This window comes from Pantherophis guttatus, chromosome 2, assembly GCF_059756535.1.
Source record: "Pantherophis guttatus breed Tessera chromosome 2, ASM5975653v1, whole genome shotgun sequence".
In the NCBI taxonomy this organism is placed as follows: domain Eukaryota; kingdom Metazoa; phylum Chordata; class Lepidosauria; order Squamata; family Colubridae; genus Pantherophis; species Pantherophis guttatus.
In genome coordinates, this window is record NC_142064.1 from 219,393,793 (window position 1) to 219,414,271 (window position 20,479).

The window sequence follows — 20,479 nt, forward strand, 5'->3', positions numbered from 1 at the left end:
AAGGACTGTGTAGCAGATGACCGGGCTGAGCCCAAGGGAGGAGTCAAACACACCATGAGTCCTGTGTGCCCGCAAGAGATCGAAGTCCAGCCACCTTGAATGCCTTCTTAATTCCTGCTCAGTTCCCTTGACTGTTAGTAGCTCAGATTTTTGTAGAGTGCTTAAGCTTGCAATATATCTTTATACTCATTTGAACTGCCTGAATTACCTGATTTCCCTAGAGCTTGACAGACAATCGCGATTGTATTTAAATCATTGTAGTTTGGGCCCATGATAGAAATTATGTTCCCGCTTCCTATGTTAGATGTGGATTTCTCAAGCATTTCATTTGCACAATATAAAACTTGATTACCGCAAACACCTATTGGTTCCTCCTCACAAGCTCTTCTACTGACTCATATCCTCATGATTTGCTGGCAGCTAAATGTGTTGGCCAAGCCCCAGATATGCATTACTTCAGTCAGAACTTACAAATCATAGCTGTGTTTTGTTTTGTTCTACTTTGTTACAGAAAGTGACAGAAAAGAAGCTTCCCCCGCACTTGCTTTAAAAACTTAAAACAGCCTTGAATTTAATGGAATGTGAATAACATATTTACACAAATACATTGTTTTCCATTGGGGAGAGAGATTGCTCCCTCAGTCCCCCCTCCCCCCAGTGTCATGTGCCAACAGGATTCAATGCTCTTGCTCCTCCTGTTTAAGGTCTACATAAAATTGCAGGCTGGGGTAATTCATCAGTTCAGCAATCAGTAACTTTGGCATGCTGATAATAGATACATCTCAATCCTGAACCAGTCAAATATGTCATTGATGTCCTGTCTCAGTGTCTGGAGACTGCCTGGATCTGGATGTGGAAAAACATCTCTGACTTAATCCTGCAGAACCTGAGTGGCTGTGGATTTTAGCATCCTCCAGATCTTGGATGGGGCAGTATTCAAATCTAGTGCCCAGTCTGGATGGTCTTCAACATGCAACTTCTGCTTGAAGACGATGAGGCCTTTGCACAGCAGCACTTGTGCCTTTCAGACAGCCATTCGTGCGATAGTCCCTTTGTGGTTTGACTTGCAATATAGTCTACACTGCCATTGACTATCACTGCCACAACATTGATAATGATGGGCATTCCTTACTATGTCCTTCACAACCTACATTGCTCTCTGGAATAAGATCCTACTTTCTCCAAAGATTTGTATAACTCCTATTCTGATGGCATTCTTCCAAGATTTGGGGTAAGGAAAATATAGTCTTGTTATATAGGTTTTTGGAATTAAGAGTGGTGTCTAAATGTATTTTTAAAATATATTTCATATTATAATATATTTCATATTATAATATTGGTGGGTCTGTTTTTGTGTGAGAAAGAGAAGATACATATATGATTGTGAATTACCCAGAGTTGCCTTGGAGTCAATAAATCTAATGAAATAAATAAAGTGACTTGTAGGTGCTTGGACAATGCGTATTTAGTAGCCAGGAAGTTTTGAAAGATGTAATCTATGTACCAGTTCTGTCAACTGGCATTATTTCAATAGGTGCCCTGGTCTGGTGCCCTGAATGAGTGCACATCTTGGTTGTGTTTTTGATTTGGGTTTTTTAAAAAAAATGCTTTGTATTTTCTGTCACAGACTTCACTAAGATCATAATAAAATATTCAACCATAATAGTGTTTTTCAAACTTGGCAACTTTAAGATGTGTAAACATCAACTCCCAGAATTCCAGAGCCAGTAGGGCTGGCTGGCTAGGGAATTCCAGAAACATGGCATGGCTGGTTCGGGAATTCTGAGAGTTGAAGTCCACACATTTTAATGTTGCGAGTTTGAGAAACACTGAACTAGAGGAGAGGGTTTAGAGAAATCTTTAATACCTTGATGCCTTATTTTTAAATGATTCCAGAGGAAATAATTTAATCTGTTTATTTAAAACACAAAACTAGGGATCAAGGAAACCTTCTATTATTTCTAAATAATACTGGATCACCACACAAATGCAGCTCTTTCACGTAACATACGGACACCAAAGCGCTGCCATTCTCGTTGATAAATCCAGAGCTCCTGTGTTGTATCTAGGCAGGCTAAAACAGCACCACCTTTCCAAGCAATCAAACGTGGATCCATGTCCTGATATTAAACAGATATAAAAATATCATACCATTAAAACTTAAACATGATCTGGTTCCTTGAACTCTTACAAATATGGATAAATTCTAAAGGCTCTAAAAGAATAGATAGAACCAACTTTTTATCATAGACTAATTCAATTCAATACATATTAGTATAATAAAACTGGTGCTACAAGTAGTAATTATCTGCAAGATGGTTTTATTATCTACAGAAGATTTTGCCAATTATTATTATCTACGGAAAATTTTGCCAATCCCCACATAAGTGTACTTCTGTACAAACAACTGTCATGGATAGGTAATTCTAGAAAACCCTTGAATGCTGCAACTGAGCCTTTGGGAGACGTGGTCATCTCAACCTATGCTCACAGCAGTACTGTGGGTGAAGCATCCCTGTGAATGGAACAGAGAGCCTATTGCTCATCTCAAAATGTGTGACTACTGCATAATTAATTCCCTCCCATTTCCTAATGCTACCCCCAGCTGCTTTCCTATTTGAAAACCTGCATAAATCCATTCAAAGATACCTTTGGTCTTGTAATGACTTCTACGTTTTCAACAACTCTCCTGAAAGAGGGAGGCATTTTGTTGAGAATTCTGTGTTGAAGAAATTCTTGAGCTTTGTGGAACATCAAGCCACCTCCAACTACAAGGATTGAACTGTACATTTTCTTTTTGGTATCATCTGATGCTAGAAAAGTGCACATGAAAACTGTAAATAAACTGTAGCTAACAAATTAGAAAAATGATTAATACAATAATAGGAAAAGTATTAAAAGTATTTCATACACACTAATGAAATCTTTTGTGACTAGCATTAATCTTGCCTACGATAATTAGTATTACATATCATACAAAATAATAGTTTTCTTACCACAGCAGTCAATGCTATGCAAAATTGCTTTGTCAAGGCCTAAAGCTTTCCCTTCAAACTGAGATACAGCAGTTTTTCGGGACATGTGAGTTGTTAGCATTTCTTCAGATTCATTTCCACCAATAATGCAGTCACTATGAGAACTGCCTAAATCCATTTCAGAAGGATAAACATTTTCAGCAGCACTTGAAGATTGGCCTCGGAGATCTCCATCAAATCCACCCAGCTTGGTCATGGATTTTCGATCAGCTGTTGCTTTTGCAGACTGGAAAAAGGAAAATAAGATTATCTCTCAATAAAAGCAAGCACAACTCAGGCTGAAGAGCACTAAAGGCTCAATTCTATTTCTGTCCCTTCAAGTTTATTTCCTAATTAATCAGACTCAATTCTTAATGTAAAAAGTCCAAGAAACTGTATTTACTGCTGCAATTGACTCTCCCATCCCAAACCACAGGCATCTATACCATTGGATGAGAACTGGGAACACACAATTGAAGTATTGTTTTGTGAAGTACTTAATACTTTGTCAATTTTTTTAATATATCAAGGTAGTTGACCACAAAAATCCAGAATAACATTAAAAAAAACTCAACAATTTCTCAACAATTTAACCAGCTTTTTTATTCACCAATAAGAAGTTGCTGTTGAAAATAAGGAAATACATGAACTTATTTATTTTTTATTTATTAATTCAATTTGTATGCCGCCTCTCTCCGAAGACTCAGGGCGGCTGCAAATGATCACAGATGTGGCTGTTAAAAAGTGAAACAATACAGAGAAGAACAACAAAGATGATTAGGGACCTGAAGGCTAAAACAAAGCAAGAACGGTTGCAGGAATTGAGTATGTCTAGTTTAATGAAAGGAAGGACTAGGTGTAACATGAAAGCAGTGTTCCGATATCTAACGGGCAGTCAGAGAAGAGGGAGTCAACCTATTCTCCAAAGCACCTGAAGGCAGGACAAGAAACAATGGATGGAAACTAATCAAAGAGAGAATCAGCCTAGAACTAAGGAGAAATTTCCTGACAGAACAATTAATCAGTGGAATGACTTGCCTCCAGAAGTTGTGGGTGCTCAAACACTGGACGTTTTTAAGAAGAGATTGGACAACCATTTGTCTGAAATGAGATAGGGTTTCCTGCTTGAGCAGAGGATTGGACTAGAAGACCTTCCAACTTTGTTACTCTATTCTGTTACTCTGTTATACCTTTGGAAATGAGTTAGTAATTGCCATTTGCCTGGGTGAGAAGGTTTCTATAGAGCATGGCTGACTCGGAAATTCTGGGAGTTGAAGTCCATAGGTTGTAAAATTGCCATAGTTGCCCATCCCCCGTGTAGTGAATGGTAACCCTTTTTCTAATACCTAAACAAGACTTTCCTTCCTTTTCATTCTTTCCCTGTTCAGTTACATTTTTCCCATCCTTTTTCATCTAGTTGTGGTATTAACAGGAGAGAGGGAGGATGTGGTGATGTTTCAAGAGGGGGGAGGGAATCAAAACAGACATGGTAGAAGATGGGGCATACCCTCTTATACATATATGTAAAATCAATTCACCTAAAAAAGTGATGGATCTTGCATATTGCCAGGCTTATCATTTTGACTACTTTGACTCCCCCACACTGGGTGAATGTGTGCATTTGTACTTCTGTTTTTATGTTATTAGGTAGTTGTGACAGAAAAAGTTTGGTAGAAGTGGGGCATCAATAATTTTATACATAGGGGTACTTTGTTGTATAATTAGATAATTCAATTAATATGAATGTGTATTTTTATTTATCCATATCCTTCCTTTTCTATGCGGCTTCTGGCAGGGATATATACTAGGGTCTCACTTATATTTGCCGGGGGAGACTCAAAAATTGGTTTCAGCTAGAATTGGCAAGGTTAGCGTATTCTTCTTGCCTATACTGGATATCCCAATGTAGCCAATAATTACATCCGTTCAACTCAATTCTATAACTTCCAAATAGGAATCCTATACATTGATTTTAGTTTAAAAAAACAACAACCTGAAAAAGAAGTTATCTGGGTAACAAAAACAAATTAAAGCATCATAGTGATTATAATTCAGTATAGTTAAATACTGGAAATGTACATATAAGCACACAAGCACAATTACACATAGAGAGACTGTGCCAACTGTAATAGCTGTCTCTTATCCTCTTTGGCATGATTGCAAGAACTTCTAAAATGTCTTTTTATTTTAAATTATGTGCAGTTTCTTATGACATCTATGTATTAAACACTAGATAATCTTACAGATAGCTGAAACAAGCCAACTTTATAAACTACAAGTATTAGCTGAAAAAGCATGCTCATGTTATAACCACCATATGTAGTTGAGAAGTCCTGATCTGTCTATATTCTCATCCTCATAACCTGATACTTTTCAGATCTGCTGGTCTACATTATCCTTAGTTAACATAGTTACGGGCACACAGAAATTCTAGCCCAATTTAGCGGGGAATGCCAGAACATGGCAGGTCACATGAAAAGAATTCATCTACCAATACTCTGGAAAGGAAGTGTTAGGTAAATAAGATGAGACACTGAGTTCATTGTACAGCATACGGGGGGGGGGGGATATCAAGAGAAAGCCACGCACACACACCTGCTCTTGCTTACTTTGTGTAGCTAAGAGATAATGTTCGTCATGGGGGTCCTCAGGATCACCTTGAGACCTGTGCTGCAAAACTATCATTTTCTGACCCACAATTCCAAAAGTTGCTGGATAAAATAGTGCCATTGGAGCCTAATTGTGAAAGATAAGAAGAATTTCAAATTATTGTCAATATTTAGCTATACATTCATCCATCCATCCTTCTTGCAGTTGGGTTACAATTAAATAACCTATGATTAAATAATTTATCTCAGCAGAATATGTAGATCAAAATATTTAATATTTATTTTTTTAGTAAAAGGGGAAAGATTTATACTCTCTGAAGAGTGTTTTCCCTTCTCTTCTCCTTCTCCTATTTTCTTTTGTGTTTTTTTGTATTTTATATTATAAACTAATAAAAGCACCCTCAAAATGAAATGGTTATTTTTTAGATTTACAGCCCACTTTTTGTAGAGGAGCTCAAGATGGCATAAACTTTTGTGTACCTCTACAGCTGTCGTACAGGAATTCTGTGGTAAACTGAAGGAAGTGATAGATTCAAGTCTAAGAATGTATGAATTACTGGCAATAGTTAACTGACTCTAAAAAGCTGAAGATATGGAGGAACTGGAACCACAGGATTATTTCGTCCAGATAAACACAGTAATGAAAGATATTATAAATCCTTCTTTTTTTCAGCCAGCAACCTTCTCTATGTGCAAGCTATTCCCCCAAACGGAGATTACTGGACAAGAAGATCATTTTTTTCTAGTTAGTCAGAAGAGAGCTATGTTCCCATTACTTCCCATGAAAATTTATTTTAATGTTTTTCTAAAAATCCAAATATAGTCCTTGGCCAAATTACCCACAATTTACGGTAGGTGATAGGTAGCACACAGTTCATCATGGACTACCACCCAATGTGATCTTGCTACCCTGGAGTAATAAACGAGTACAGTACAGTAGCAGTTTCCAAGTTCCCACCGTTTCCCATCGTCATAATATACAATGCTTGAACCAATGTAAAACAGATAGATGGGAAATTTCTAATGGAACTTTTTTTAAATTTAAAGCTCAAAAGAAAAGAAATGTTCTGTTTCGTTCAAAGCACTATAAGGGATGCATCTCACAGTCTTTTACCTGTAACTTTTCATCTCCTAAGCGCAACTGATACAACAAAGCTGGAGAATCTGGATGACGGACTTGAAACTCATGATCTTTCAGTCCAGATAAATCCTAATAATAAAAAAAGGTATAAATATTTTATAGATTTAACTGTGCGTGTATACTCAGAAGTAACACACTGAAGTGTTACTAGGTTTTTGTTCATTTGGTGCCTTCACGTCACTAAACTGGCCTGGACAATTCCCTGTAGTTTTCTAGGCAAGATTTCAAAAGTGGTTTAACACTGCCTCTTTTCTAGGGCTGAGCAAAGTGATTGGCCCAAAATCATTCAGCTGGCTTTGTTATCTAAGGCAACAATGCCTAGCCTTTGCGGCTTGGCAGCCTGGTTTAGGGTGGGGTGGGGAAGAGGGGAACTGGGCTGCATGACTGGCAGACTAGCACGCAGTTTGACTTGTGTGAGTGGCAGGTGGTGTGCACGTGTGTATGCATGCCGCTCGCATGGCCTGGTTCCAAATAGGCCGGTAGTGGACTGTGCCCCGGGGCTGGAGACCCCTGATGTAAGGGGAGTCTAGAACTCATGGTCTCCCAGTTTCTAGTTTGATGCCTTAACCAGTAAACCAAATTGATTCTCTGAAGTGTAGCTTAAATTAATTCAACTCTCTCAAAAGTAACTCAGGCATCATAGCCAAGTAGGTCTTTTGTCAAGTGTTTTTGTCAAGTGTTTTTGTTAATGTTCAGTGACGTAAGCAAGGATTGATGATTTACTAATCCGTGGGGAAACCAGCAGTAATAGATTTCTTAGGAAGCTAAGCTAATAGCTTTCTGAGAAATCTATTACTCATGGTTTTCCCACAGAGTAATACCCTGTTTTCCTGAAAATAAGACATCCCCTGATAATAAGCCCAATCGGGCTTTTGAGTGCATGCGCTAAAATAAGCCTCACCCCGAAAATAAGCCCTCCCGGAAAATATTTAAATGCAGAGTTGGAAATCAGGTAAGACGGCAAGAGAAGCCCCATCTTACTCCACATGCCCCAAAATAATAAGACCTCCCCGAAAATAAGGCCAAGCGCTTATTTTGGAGTTCAAAAAAATATAAGACAGGGTTTTATTTTCGGGGAAACACGGTAGCTTAGTTAGTAACAACTAAAGAAGACATTTTTAAAAACTTTATTAAGGAGTCCATCAAACTGTGAAAAGTATTTTCTGTGATTTAACTTTTGAGAACATTAAAAAAGTACATTAGCAATGATTTTGCAGCTAGGGGCCATATTCCCCCTTTTTCTTGACAGCAAACATATTTAAAACTCCTTCCTCCTATTTTCCCTACAAAACAACTCTCTGAGGTGGGCTGGGCTGATAGTGACTAGCCCAAAGTCATCCAGCTGCCCAGTCTCCTGGTTTCTTTTTCCCGTTTTTCAACCCTGTAGTCAACCCTAAATGCAGACTATACAGGGTATAGTCAGGGTAACTGGATGGAACTGAGAGTTTACTAGCTGGATGCCCTTCCTGACACCTAGGTGGAGTTCACAGCAAATATTTTTACTTTGTGCCCTAGGAGTAAAACATCTGCCTGCTACCTAGGATTGAACTCTCAACCTTCCAAGTGGGAGGTGAGAGTCTTCACCACTAAGCCATCATAATTCTTTCTTACTTCTCCCTTTTCAGTGTCATAAATTCTATATGCATTAGCTTTATAAACTTTCAAATGCGTTCTCCATATATTTTAAAATGCCTCAGTCATAACAGTCTCTGACCTAAAAAAAATACAGAGCTTGACAATTTTAGATCTTACCTGGTCTAAATGGCAAAATGTTTCCTTTAAGTGCTGGAGAAGAAGACAGTCTGTCTTCTTAACTAGCTGGCAATCTCTATAAGGAAACCCAGCTCGTTGCATAAGCCAATAAAAACATCTTGATATGTCACAGCCACCATATGCAAGACGTAACCTAAAAAAGAGGAAAGCCCACACATAGTTGTGAGAAAATCAGCTTTTTCAGAAGAAGCTGTTTAACTTGAAAGAAATTTAAAAACATTTAGAAGAAATTTTATAGCCATGGTTATTAATCAGTTATTTATTTGATCCAATATGAACTTTGCTGTAGCAATATGGGGCACCAATCTGTGATTTTCCAACACAAAAGTTGCAGTGATTTTTAAGAATATTTCAGAAAGTTTTTTTTTAAAGATACTTAAAAGGGCCTTATAAAATGCAGTTAGTCCTCAATTTACAACCGGAGTTTAGTTCTGCAATTAAGAATGTAAATCGTAAGGGTCATAAATCGGGTCTTCACATTATGGGACCTAATTTTATGACCATTTTTGCAGCAGTCATTAAGCAAATCACTTGTTCACTCAGGGCTGGCTTTTGCCGGAAGCCAAAAGTAAACACTGGATTCTGGCAAAAATATAAATCACAGTCATGTGACAGCAGGGCCTTGCAAATTCCCATAAATGCAGGTCCACTGAAACTTCAAACAAACACCAAACAACTGGTTATAAATTAGGACTTCTTTGGCCTGGACAAAATGTTAAATAGAATAGAATAGAATTGTTTATTGGCCAAGTGTGATTGGACACATAAGGAATTTGTCTTGGTGCATATGCTTCTCAACATAAAAGAAAAGATACATTCATCAAGAATCATAAAGTACAATACTTAATGATAGTCATAGGGAACAAATAAGCAATCAAATCATATTAGGAAACAGTCAATATAAATCGTATGGATACCAGCAACAAGGTTACAGTCATACAGTCATAAGTGGGAGGAGACCGGTTAGAGGAACAATGAGAAGAATAATAGTAGTGCAAATTTTATTAAAAATATTGAACATATGTAAAATGTTTGCTCCCAACTTTTGATTGTTACCTGGTGTTATGATGTGAAACCCCATCTTCAACACAGCAGATGCTTGTCTTCTGATCCCCCACATCAACAACACATGCACTGCCTAAACCACTTCCAAAAGTAGCACATACAGATTCTTGATGCACTATTATTCCTAAAAACAAAAGGATGTTGTAACTGCTATATACTATTTCTATTGTACAAAGACACCTTTGCACTTGTCATACACTGCAGAACAATTTACAAATCCCATTTTATAAAACTTTGTGTCACTGTCAAAGAAATAAGAAAAATGCTTGATTCCACCTGTGTCTTTTGCCAATTGCTCAATTTACCCAGGAAAACCATTTGTATTTCACCATTTTTTATTTCCCAACTAACCACTGACATTTATATAAACTTTGTCTCTCAAAGTATAACGTTAAAAAAGGAGGTGTCTTTTAGGTCTAAGGCTGCATTTCTCCTCTATTCTTGGAAATAGATTTGAGAATCACATTCAAGATTTGGGGTGTGTGTGTGTGTGTGCACAATACAACACAACTAGTTTAAGGCTGAAAAATAAAACTGAGATAACCTAACCCATGAAACAAGAGATATATTGATATGCCTCTTCCAGCTGCCAGAACATTTGGGCTAACTTTGCTTCTAAGTCTGTGGTTGCTTAAGACTTCTGCATGTGGGACACCAGTTTAGGGTGCCCAAAAGATGGAATTGGCTCAATCCTTTCCCCATTTATTAAGGACAAAAAAGGACTCTGAGTCTCCTGATACTCATGGCCACTCTCACCCACAGACAGAGCTGGTTGGTTAGTACATGGTACAAATTGCTTTTATGGCACAGCCCTGCTGTCCTGAAACCAGGGGATGGACTGAGAGGGAAAGTGAATCATAGTGTCTGACAAATAAAAAATTATAACTAGGGAGGCAACTGGTGATTGTGCAACCATTCCCCTTATAAATCTTATAAAGTATAGAGTATAGGAGAGAGAGGGCCAAGGCATGGGAAGGAGCCAAAGGGGGACTTAGTCTAGAATCCCTATGTGGGCACAAGAGGGCAAAGTTCAATACACACACACACACACACACACACACACACACACACACACACACAAATGCCTTGAATCTTATCTAGTCTCATCCAGGTGCAAACTTTCATGTCTAAGAAGATTGTTGTATGAGTAATAAAACAGCTAAATGAACTCTTCAACTCTTCAACGGTTTCTTAAGAAACTGCTATTGGAATGTAGAAAATACTTCAGGGTTTTTTTGGCAATATAAGTACATAATGAGAAGACTATTAAGTCAGTGAAAAAAAGGTTTACACTGCCAAGACATACTCTAGATAGGTTTAAATCAATATAATTCCATCTTTATAGCCAGACTTGCATCTCAGTTTGGCAGCTAAAAATGATGGATTTATCACTAGATGGATGCATGGCAAGAATCCCAAAGATAATTCAAATTCACAAAACAGTTGTGACTGAAATGCATAAATTAATTGAAAACATCATGGTAGCAGATTATAGTGATTTATTTACCTGAAAAGCCCATTTTCAGGAGAGTCATATTTACTATTTCTTTCACATGCTGCTTATGATAGATGTCGGGAATTAGTAAAATACATCTGTAATACTGAACAAGAGAAGGAAACAGAAGAGGACGGTGTCATGTGACAGAATGACCAATGCCATTTGACAATTAAGTAATAACAGGCCCCTGAAATAGGTTTATTTTGGGGTAAATGTTAATGTCAGCATTTAAATAAATAAAATAATTTAGATAGCCAGGAAATGGTCAGTCTAGTTGGTGATGAGTGGGGTGGGAGAGAGAGAGATCCAGCTGGCAGCCTCTCCTTTGTGGGATACCGCAGGGCTCAGTATTATCTCTTCTGTTTAACATCTACATGAAGTCACTGGGTGAGATCATCCAAATGTTTGGGAGCAGATATCATCAATATGCTAATGATACTAAGATATATATGCCCCCCATCCCACCAACTGCCTGAATTACAGCATGGCAGCTCTATCTCATTGCCCTGAGGCTGTCAAGGCCAGATGGGGCACAACAGGCTTTAGTTCAACTCAAACAAGATAGTGCTTGGCTGCTATGTGTTTTTTATTTTTATGCTATTCTATATATTATTTATTTTATTGTAGGCCACTTAAGGGTCATACATGTGAAATGGGAGGCTACAGAAATCAAATAAATCAAATAAATAAATAATTATTATAATATATAGCAGGAGTGTCAAACTCAAGGATCTGGTCCGTGGGGTGCTTAGATCTGGCCTGCAAGGCCACTCTGGAAACAGCAAGGGACCGGCCCGCGGTGCCTCTGTCAGTGAAAATGGAGTTTGGGAGGGCTGCACTCAGGCCTCCCAGGCTCTGTTTTTGGCCATGATGGCCTCCTGCAGCTCTCTGCCAGCGAAAATGGAGCTTGGGAGCTGCGTTTTCACTGGCAGATGGCTATTAAAACAAACTAAAAATTAAACAAAAGGAGAAATGTTTCCGTTTTTGTATTTGAGCATGCAAGACAGGACAGGAAAAGAGAAAGGGAAAGGGAAAGAAAAAGAAAAAGAAGGGAAGATGGGAAGAAAAAGGAAAGTTAGGAAGGAAAAATGAGAGGGGAAGGAAGAAGAAAGGAGAATGAAGAGGGAGGGAGGGAGGGAGGGAGGGAGGGAGATTATAATGAGAGTGAGGGAGGATCTAAGGAAGTCCTGCCTTAGCATTTGGCCATCACAGGTGCCCCCGACATGAGTGATGTTGAGCTGGCCATGTCCACCCTGGCCGCACCCACCCCGGCCCCCTGAGGTCAAACACAACCCTGATGCAGCCCTCAATGAAATCGAATTTGACATTCCTAATCTAGAGGATGGACAATATGTAAGTGAACATGGTATATGGCCTCAGGGTATATTAATGGTAGTAATATAGGTAGCCTTCGATTTACGATCACAATTGAGCCCAAAATTTCTGTTGTTAGTGAAATATCTGTTAAGTGAGTTTTGCCCCATTTTATGACCTTTCTTGCCTCAGTTGTTAAGTGAATCACTGCAGTTGATAATTTAGTGACCCTGTTGTTAAGTGAATCTGGCTTCCTCATTGACTTTGCTTGTCAAAAGTTCGCAAAATGGGACCACACGACCTTGGGACACAGCAACGGTCGTAAGTATGAACCAGTTGCCAAGCATCTGAATTTTGATCACATGATCATGGGGATCCTACCAAGGTTGTAACTGTGAAAAATGGCCATAAGTCGTTTTTTTCAGATTTGTTGTAACTCTGAACAGTCACTAAAGGAACTGTTGTAAGTCGAGGACTACCTGTAATGGTAGAAACTTGACTGTCATTGTTACATTCATTTGACATTAATTACTGTTCACCTTCAAATCCTTCAGAGATATTTCTAGATATTTCTGAATTGCATAAGACCATATGTCCTCAAGATCAGCAAGAACTGCAGTAAGGGAGCCTCCAGGTCCTAAGTGGAGGTTCAGCTGTCCCCGCCGAATAGGCCAGTGAACATTGTAACAGTCCAGAGGATTAACATATAATGCCTGAAAAGGATGAAAAGAAACAAACAAAACACAATTTATATTAACTAGGAACAGTTTTAATTCTGCTGATGGTGTTATCATATGTAATATTAACTTTATATTCATATTTTAATATTTTACCGTATAAGAATTTATTTATTATTAAATTTATTCACCACCTATCTTTCTCCCGCAATTCTAAATATAAATAAAAAAACATTTCATGCAAAATTTAATCACAAGTATTTGGAATTTCCACATATCATAACAGCCTAAAATATGGTATACTGTCAAAATGAGGCTGCAGCTGATGTGGGAAGGAGCCAGAATCAATATGGATTGAAACCACAATATTATGTTCCATTCCTCTGATCAACTTTCTCTCCTTTGTGGCAAATGATCTTTTTTCCCCTTTCTTTGTGCTACTCGAAATGAAATTAAGTCTAAAAATCACATCCGTCAAACTATAATGCGGCTACCCGCTCAATTTTTTGCTTTTAAAAAAGGACTGTATTTTGCTTTTTAATTGGAAAGAACAGAAAAGAATACATTATATACAAATGACCACTGCTCAATTACACATTATTTAAAAATATATAATATTTTGCCTATTTGGGTTTCCTGGTGAATACATTTGTCTTTGACTTCCAAATTTAGGAACATTTATTTGCCACTAGCGTTATAAGCCACAATGGCCAGGGAAGCAGAAAGAAAAAATGAGAGGGGCATTTGTTTCATAAAATAGAATCAGAAATGAAAGAAGAAAGAAGTAAAAAAAACATGCAGAGAGACTCCACAAAGGTTCCCACCAAAAGGCAGAACAGAGTAGGAAATAAATGAGATAGACAGTGCTGAAATTGGGGGAAAGCATAATTTTTGATTGCATGATCTCTGCCTGTCCTTAGTGGAGGAGAGAATTAACTGACTCTTGGATGACAATAGTCACAAAACCAATCAGAATTAATGAACACTGAGCTTGAAATTCTTTGACAAATATCACTGTTGTGCCATATTACATTTGCCTCCAAAAAGTTGTTTCAGGAAGTACAAAAGCATGAATGCTGCATGAGTCTGCCGTTCTTTAAGCAGCAGTTTCTTTTCTTTAGACAGACATGGAATAGGCTGGAATAAAGATATTTATTTCCAACTATGGTTTTGGAGAACATTACTAGGTCGAACAACTTGTTCAGGATATAATGAAGACCACCTGCCCCCTTGAGGCAACAACCGGTAAACAGTAATGTACAAGCTTTGTGAATGTGATGTTTGTAGATGATCAATTAGAAGAAATGAATTATGCTTGGAAAGCTTGAGAGAAATAGAAGAAACCAAAGAATGGACAGGATGGATGGAAATGATCAAAGGGATGTTCCTGGAAGAACTATGGAATCTCACTGAAGACAGATTGGAATCATTTATCCTTACTGGAGCAAGCATTGGCCTTCAAGAACATTTAGTTTATGATTGCATCAAGTCAAAATAGAGCTCTTAAAAGTTGCATACGGTTTAACAACTTTTAAAATAAAATTACACATGTAACTTTAGTGCAGTGAGGAAAAAAGAAGCCCTACCTCTTCACCAACAACATATTCTGGGTGATGAGTAGTATTTGTCCATTTTGCTCCAGAGCTGTGATCTAAAATAGCAGGTCGCATTTGTCTGTTGTAAGATCGGATCTAGAATAAACATTTAAAGAAATCACTTAGAAATAAAAAGTCATGCTATAGACAAAAAATAATCTTTACTTTAATAATGCAAGGTTGTTCACTTGAATTCCAAGATCATGTATATTCCTAAATATTGTCCACTGTCCTTGAAGACAATTCTGAAAGTTCAATTAGCCAAAACTATGGTGAGTAGATATTGACTGTGAAATATGATAAAATACAGGTGGTCCTCACGTATGACCATCCTTCAGAAACTGTTCAAGCTTATGACAGTACTGAGTGAAAGGTACTTACGACAGATCCTCATACTTACAATGGTTGCAGTGTCCTGTGGTCCCATGATCTCCATTTGAACCTTCTACACTGGTTTTTTACAAGCAAAACTAATGGGGAAGCTGGTAAAAGGTTGGAAATGGTGACCATGTGTTGTCATGCTTCATGAAAGCATTGGATTTGCTTAAGAATGGCAACCAGAAGTTCTAGAATTTCCATCATTAAATAGTGTAGTGATGTGAAGTTGCACTTTATAATCATGTTTCTTGGTGTAGGAAATTCTTAGTCTCAATTATCATTTATACATTGTTATTGCTGCCTCACAATTAATTTTGGAGTCAAAATTGAAGTGCTGAAGTTAGCCTATAAAATCCTGCTTGAGGCCGTAATATCTGAAACAGTATCAAATTAAACAGTATCAAATATTCCAAAAGTCTATGTAAGCTATGTAAGCTATGTAAGCTACTAGGCACTATTTGAGAGAGGTCTTTTTGTCAATAATGTCAGCTAATGAAGTTCAACATACAGAATTTCACTTGGAACATGCCATTTTAAGTCTTTTATCTCAAAAAGCTTTTCATTCAAAGATCTTTTTATTTATCTGTGACGCTTAATATTTAATAGACTCTGTCTAAAGTGCTGAATTACTGCAAAGTTGATTCTGTGACCATTTCTCTTCCTCTCTTTGAGCTTTCAAATTTCATCAGACTTTACTGGTTCTCCTTAAAACATGCTATTAGTATTACCAGAGTTTATAAATGAGATACCTGATCAGGTGATATAGGTGTACGTCTGGCACCATTTGACATCTTCTTAGACCATATTGCTTGGTCAACCATTTTAAGCCCATTTTGTCTTTGTTCAGTACTTTCTGGTTTCTAAATAAAATCAGTCAGTAATTTAGATTGCTTTCAAGGGTAGAACTAATTATTTTATATCAGTATTTCAAAAACTAACAATCTATAACAACAATCTATTATTTTTTTAAAAAAAATCTATACCATTATATAAAAACTCAAACTTCCACATTTTGCATTTCATTTATCCTCCATAAAATGACTGGTAAATTGATATCTAGGCTAAAAAAAAAGCAGGCAACAATTGAATGTCATTTTTCAATTGTTAAATTGAAATTTAAAAATATGTTGGTTTATAGATTTGCCAACTAAAAGCAGAAATGGTGATCTCTCCCAGATAAAGGAGGCCTTAGCAGATGAAGAGGGACTAATGATCATGTGGCCAGAACCAACCCCTCCAGCTAAAGATGGTGAAGATGGACTGGGCAAAACTAGGGTTGGACTAACCCTTGTTTGTCATTCTGGGACTGCCTGAACCACTATAATAGTTGCTGAAATGACCTGAGCCAAATGTTTGTCCAGATGTGCCTGCTTCTGCTCTATAGCACGGCTGAGCCTTTGGGGGTGGGTGATGATTAAAGAATTGGAAGTTAACTCTTTAAATGTAACATCTGCTGTCAGTAATCAAACTAATTGCAGGTTATATTCCCATTTCATTATCCACACAGGCTATCCTAGCATACTTATTGCTACCAATGCCACCTCAACCACCTGGAGAAATAGGAAAGTCCCTATGATATGACTGAAGAATGGTAATAAAGAGTATCCTTTCATTTTGCTCATTTCCCCTATCTTGGTGAACCATCCCTACCCTGAGTATCTGGGAACTCAGAAAGGCTTTTTCGGTGGTATCCTATAGGAACCCCTGATGATTGTGATAATATTATAGACATTACACTTGCTGGAACTGATGTAGCAAAGGGCCCTAATTTAATATGAAGGAAATTTCTTCTGAATAAAATCCTTGTTTCAGCAGTCAGGTGGAAGATTTAGATACATATATTGGTTATTGGATTTTAGACTGTTTATTAATACTTCAGACCCTTGCAGCCCTGAGCATTACACTCATTTAGTAACAAGAAGATGCTATCAAAGTTTTATGTGTGCAGTAGTCTGTGACAAGATGACTGTTATGATCTAAGTTCAGAGCTTTCCCTACAGCAGAAATAACATTATTGACAAAGTATGTTCTGCCTTCAAAGGATAAAAAATACAGTTCCCATAACTAGAAACTGGATGATGTAACAAAACTTTAGTTTCCACGCATTTAGAAAACATACAAATAATCTATTGATGATGGTAATTTAATAAAAGCCATTTGTATTCCACAAAAGAGCTTACAGGGTGTGGAGTAAGTCTTAATCCCCTCTTGCATTATTTGTTAGGCATAATGCACAAGCAGAAATCACAGGCATAGATATGAAAGGATTGGAAAACAGCACAAATTTAGCATACAAGAACAAGCCATGAAAATATAAGCAACAACTGATTCAGTTTCATGTAAGACCAAAAAATAGAAGACTTACATTGAGTCCTTCTCTTAGAAGCCAACTGTCTTTGTATGAGATTTGTCCTTGTTGTTTATGTCTTCTTGCGATGATGTGAGGGATGCTAACAGGAAGTGTATCTGTGGCTCTTCCAATCCTTAAAGTTGTTGAGCCAGGATGTATCACAATAATGAAGTTGCTCTGGATTTGCTAAAAATAATAAAACAAGCCCATATTTTATTCTGAAAACAAATTTCTGTGACAATATTATAAATTAAACTTATTCCATTGTAAGCTATCCTATGTTTTTGAGTTATGCAGTTTTATTGCAGACTCCCTTTATATCAATAAAAAGTTTTTGATTTAAAAGCAATGAAAAAGTATAGTATACTTGCACACTTCCTTATACAAATCTAAGTAAAAATCATATATGTATGCCTAAATATGGGAGAGTGAAAGAGCAGATTGATACTTATGTAGTGTTATCTAGAAATGGCTCTACTGAATAGGTTTTACTTTTGAATAGACTTACATTATAACATTGCAAACAATTAAGTACACAGATTTAACATGATGTCCCCAATTTGATAAATTCCAGAGAGAATCTTAAATCTTGGAGAAAATAAATATTTTAAAAATCCCATAGATTTTCTTGTGCGAGGGTCCCCATATAATATTCAAACATAAGAGAGATTATGTATATAGCATTTTAATTCTTGGTCTCAGTGGAGTTTATTCTTACTAAACATCAAGTTATCTAAGAGACACATTTGAGCAACTGCTATAGGTTAGATAGTACAGGTAGTCCTTGACTAACAACTGAGCCCAACATTTCCATGGCTAAGCAAGACAGTTATTAAGTGAGTTTTGTCCCATTTTACCTTAAGTTAGTAACATGATTAAGTGAATCTGACTTCTTCACTGACCTTGCTTGTCAGAATGTCACAATCGTATGACACTACAACTGTCATAAAAGTCATAAGTCACTTTTTTCAGTTCCTTTGTAACTTTGGTTACTAAATGAATGGTTGTAAATCAAGGACTACCTGTATCACTTCAAGCTACAAGTATGGCCACAAAATAAGTCAAATGTGCAATTCACCTATAAATACAGTGACCATATATTCTCTATTATATTAAGAGGTAGCCCTTTATTTTAGAAAGCTGTCTTTTAGATTTATTTATTTTCTTGGTTTTGGTCTTGAATTTTTCTTTGTGAAACTGAGTTATAAACAGTTATCCTTATGGACGTCTTTCAGATTTTACACCCTTCTTCATGTTTCTCTTTGACTTTTTCCAAAAAAATATGATCATTGTACTTATAAATAGGGGGAAAAAACCACCCTGCATTTGTGGGGAGGAGGATGCAGGGGTACAATAACATTACAGTAAGTTAAGGCTTCTCCTCCTGACTGACTTAAGGCTCTATAATCAATATATATTTTTAAAGACACGCTTAAAACGGGGTCACCAACAGAAACGACAACAGTCCAAGAAACCACTCATTTCCGCAATGAAGTAAACTAAAGCAAGGGGAATACTTGATCAAACTGAGCTCAACCGAGCAACAAAGATGATTAGGGACTGGAGGCTTAAACATATGAAGAACAGTTGCAGGAACTGGGTATGTCTAGTTTAATGAAAAGAAGGACTAGGGGAGACATGATAGCAGTGTTCCAATATTTAAGGGGTTGCTACAAAGAAGAGGGAGTCAAGCTATTCTCCAAAGCACCTGAGGGCAGGACAAGAAGCAATGGGTGGAAACTAATCAAGAGAGAAGCAACCTAGAACTAAGGAGAAATTTCCTGACAGTTAGAACAATTAATCAGTGGAACAACTGCCTTCCAGAAGTTGTGAGTGCTCCAACACTGGAAGTTTTTAAGAAGATGTTGGATAACCATTTGTCTGAAGTCGTTAAGGTTTCCTGCCTAGGCAGGGGGTTGGACTAGAAGATTTCCAAGGTCCCTTCCAACTCTTCTGTTCTGTTGTTCTGTCCTGTCCCTCTCTTCTCTTCTCTTCTCTTCTCTTCTCTTCTCTTCTCTTCTCTTCTCTTCTCCTCTTCTCTCCTCTCCTCATTACTCTACTCTACTCTCTGTTCTCTATTCTATTTTATTCCTGATGGCTACCTGGGCGCATCCACCCTTAAGAGATAGCCCATGCTGCTTCCGGGTTGATGCTTGGCTTCCCAGGCTAGTTGAGCGCCCGAGGCCTTCCGGGTGATTTCCTAGGGAAATACAACCGTGTGGGGGGTGAGGGTGTGGGGGCGAAATGCCAAGGCAACAACAAAAAAAGCAGGCCTGAATGACCACAAGCGCTGCAGAGAAAGCTTTCCACATCGCCGGAGGCTTCCTGCAATTCTGGCTCGGTGGATGCGAGGCCGGCTGCGAAGCCCCGGCGTTGGAAAGGACCCGGCCGGGGACTCCACGGCTGAATCCGATCCTTGCGCACCGGCCGCGGAGCTCACCTCCTGCAACGAGTCGGGCACGGCGGCGGGGACGATGGGCCTCTTGGCGCCGCGCTGCTCCTTCTCCTTGTCGCGCTCTTTGTCTTTCCCATTCTCTGCAGCCGCCGCAGCGGCGGCTGTTTCCCCCTTCTCCGCCTGGGTCATCTTCTCGCTCGCCCGCCCGCCCGCCCGTCCGTCGAGCGAAGGGCCGGCTGGGATTCCTCCTCCGAAGGGACGCGGCGGCGAGAGCAGACGCCCGTCCCTGCCTCAGCGGCGAGGTGGGCTGGCGGGGCTGCGGTTCCTCCGGGCGATCAAAGCGATCCCGGGGTGGTTTTACTTCCCGGTGGCGGGGAAATAAGCTGCCGATAACAGCCGCCTTTCCCCCCCTCCCCCACCTTAAGGGCCTTAGCGCGCCGCCTTCTCAAAAGGCCCTTTTTCCTGGTTCCTATTAACTCCCCGTAGTAGGTAAACCAAAACAGCGAAGGCTGCTCAGAAGGGCGGCCCTTCTGTTGCCGGGTGCACCATGGATGCCGCCTCCAGGGAGTGCGTTATTTTAAAAGTGGCTGAAGCCAGAACTGAGCTTGACAAAAGGTGAAATTGGGGACTTCAAGGCTTAAGTAATTGGGCCCCTGAAAAGAAACAACAC

The 20,479-nt window shown here is 38.5% G+C and overlaps 1 protein-coding gene across 1 annotated transcript; it reads right to left on the reverse strand.

Moving 5' to 3' along the window:
* Positions 1–1,902: 1,902 nt before the first annotated feature.
* ACTR8 (actin related protein 8) lies at positions 1,903–20,398 on the reverse strand. The gene is made up of 13 exons (XM_034437000.3): positions 19,855–20,398; positions 17,430–17,600; positions 15,814–15,924; positions 14,678–14,782; positions 12,954–13,127; positions 11,110–11,203; positions 9,594–9,726; positions 8,517–8,670; positions 6,738–6,833; positions 5,610–5,750; positions 2,997–3,261; positions 2,650–2,813; positions 1,903–2,120 (listed from the first exon to the last, which is right to left on the reverse strand). Exons 1-13 carry the CDS (start codon positions 19,996–19,998, stop codon positions 1,977–1,979), a joined length of 1,896 nt encoding a protein of 631 aa, XP_034292891.1. The 5' UTR covers positions 19,999–20,398; the 3' UTR covers positions 1,903–1,976.
* Between the last annotated feature and the right edge of the window lie 81 nt (positions 20,399–20,479).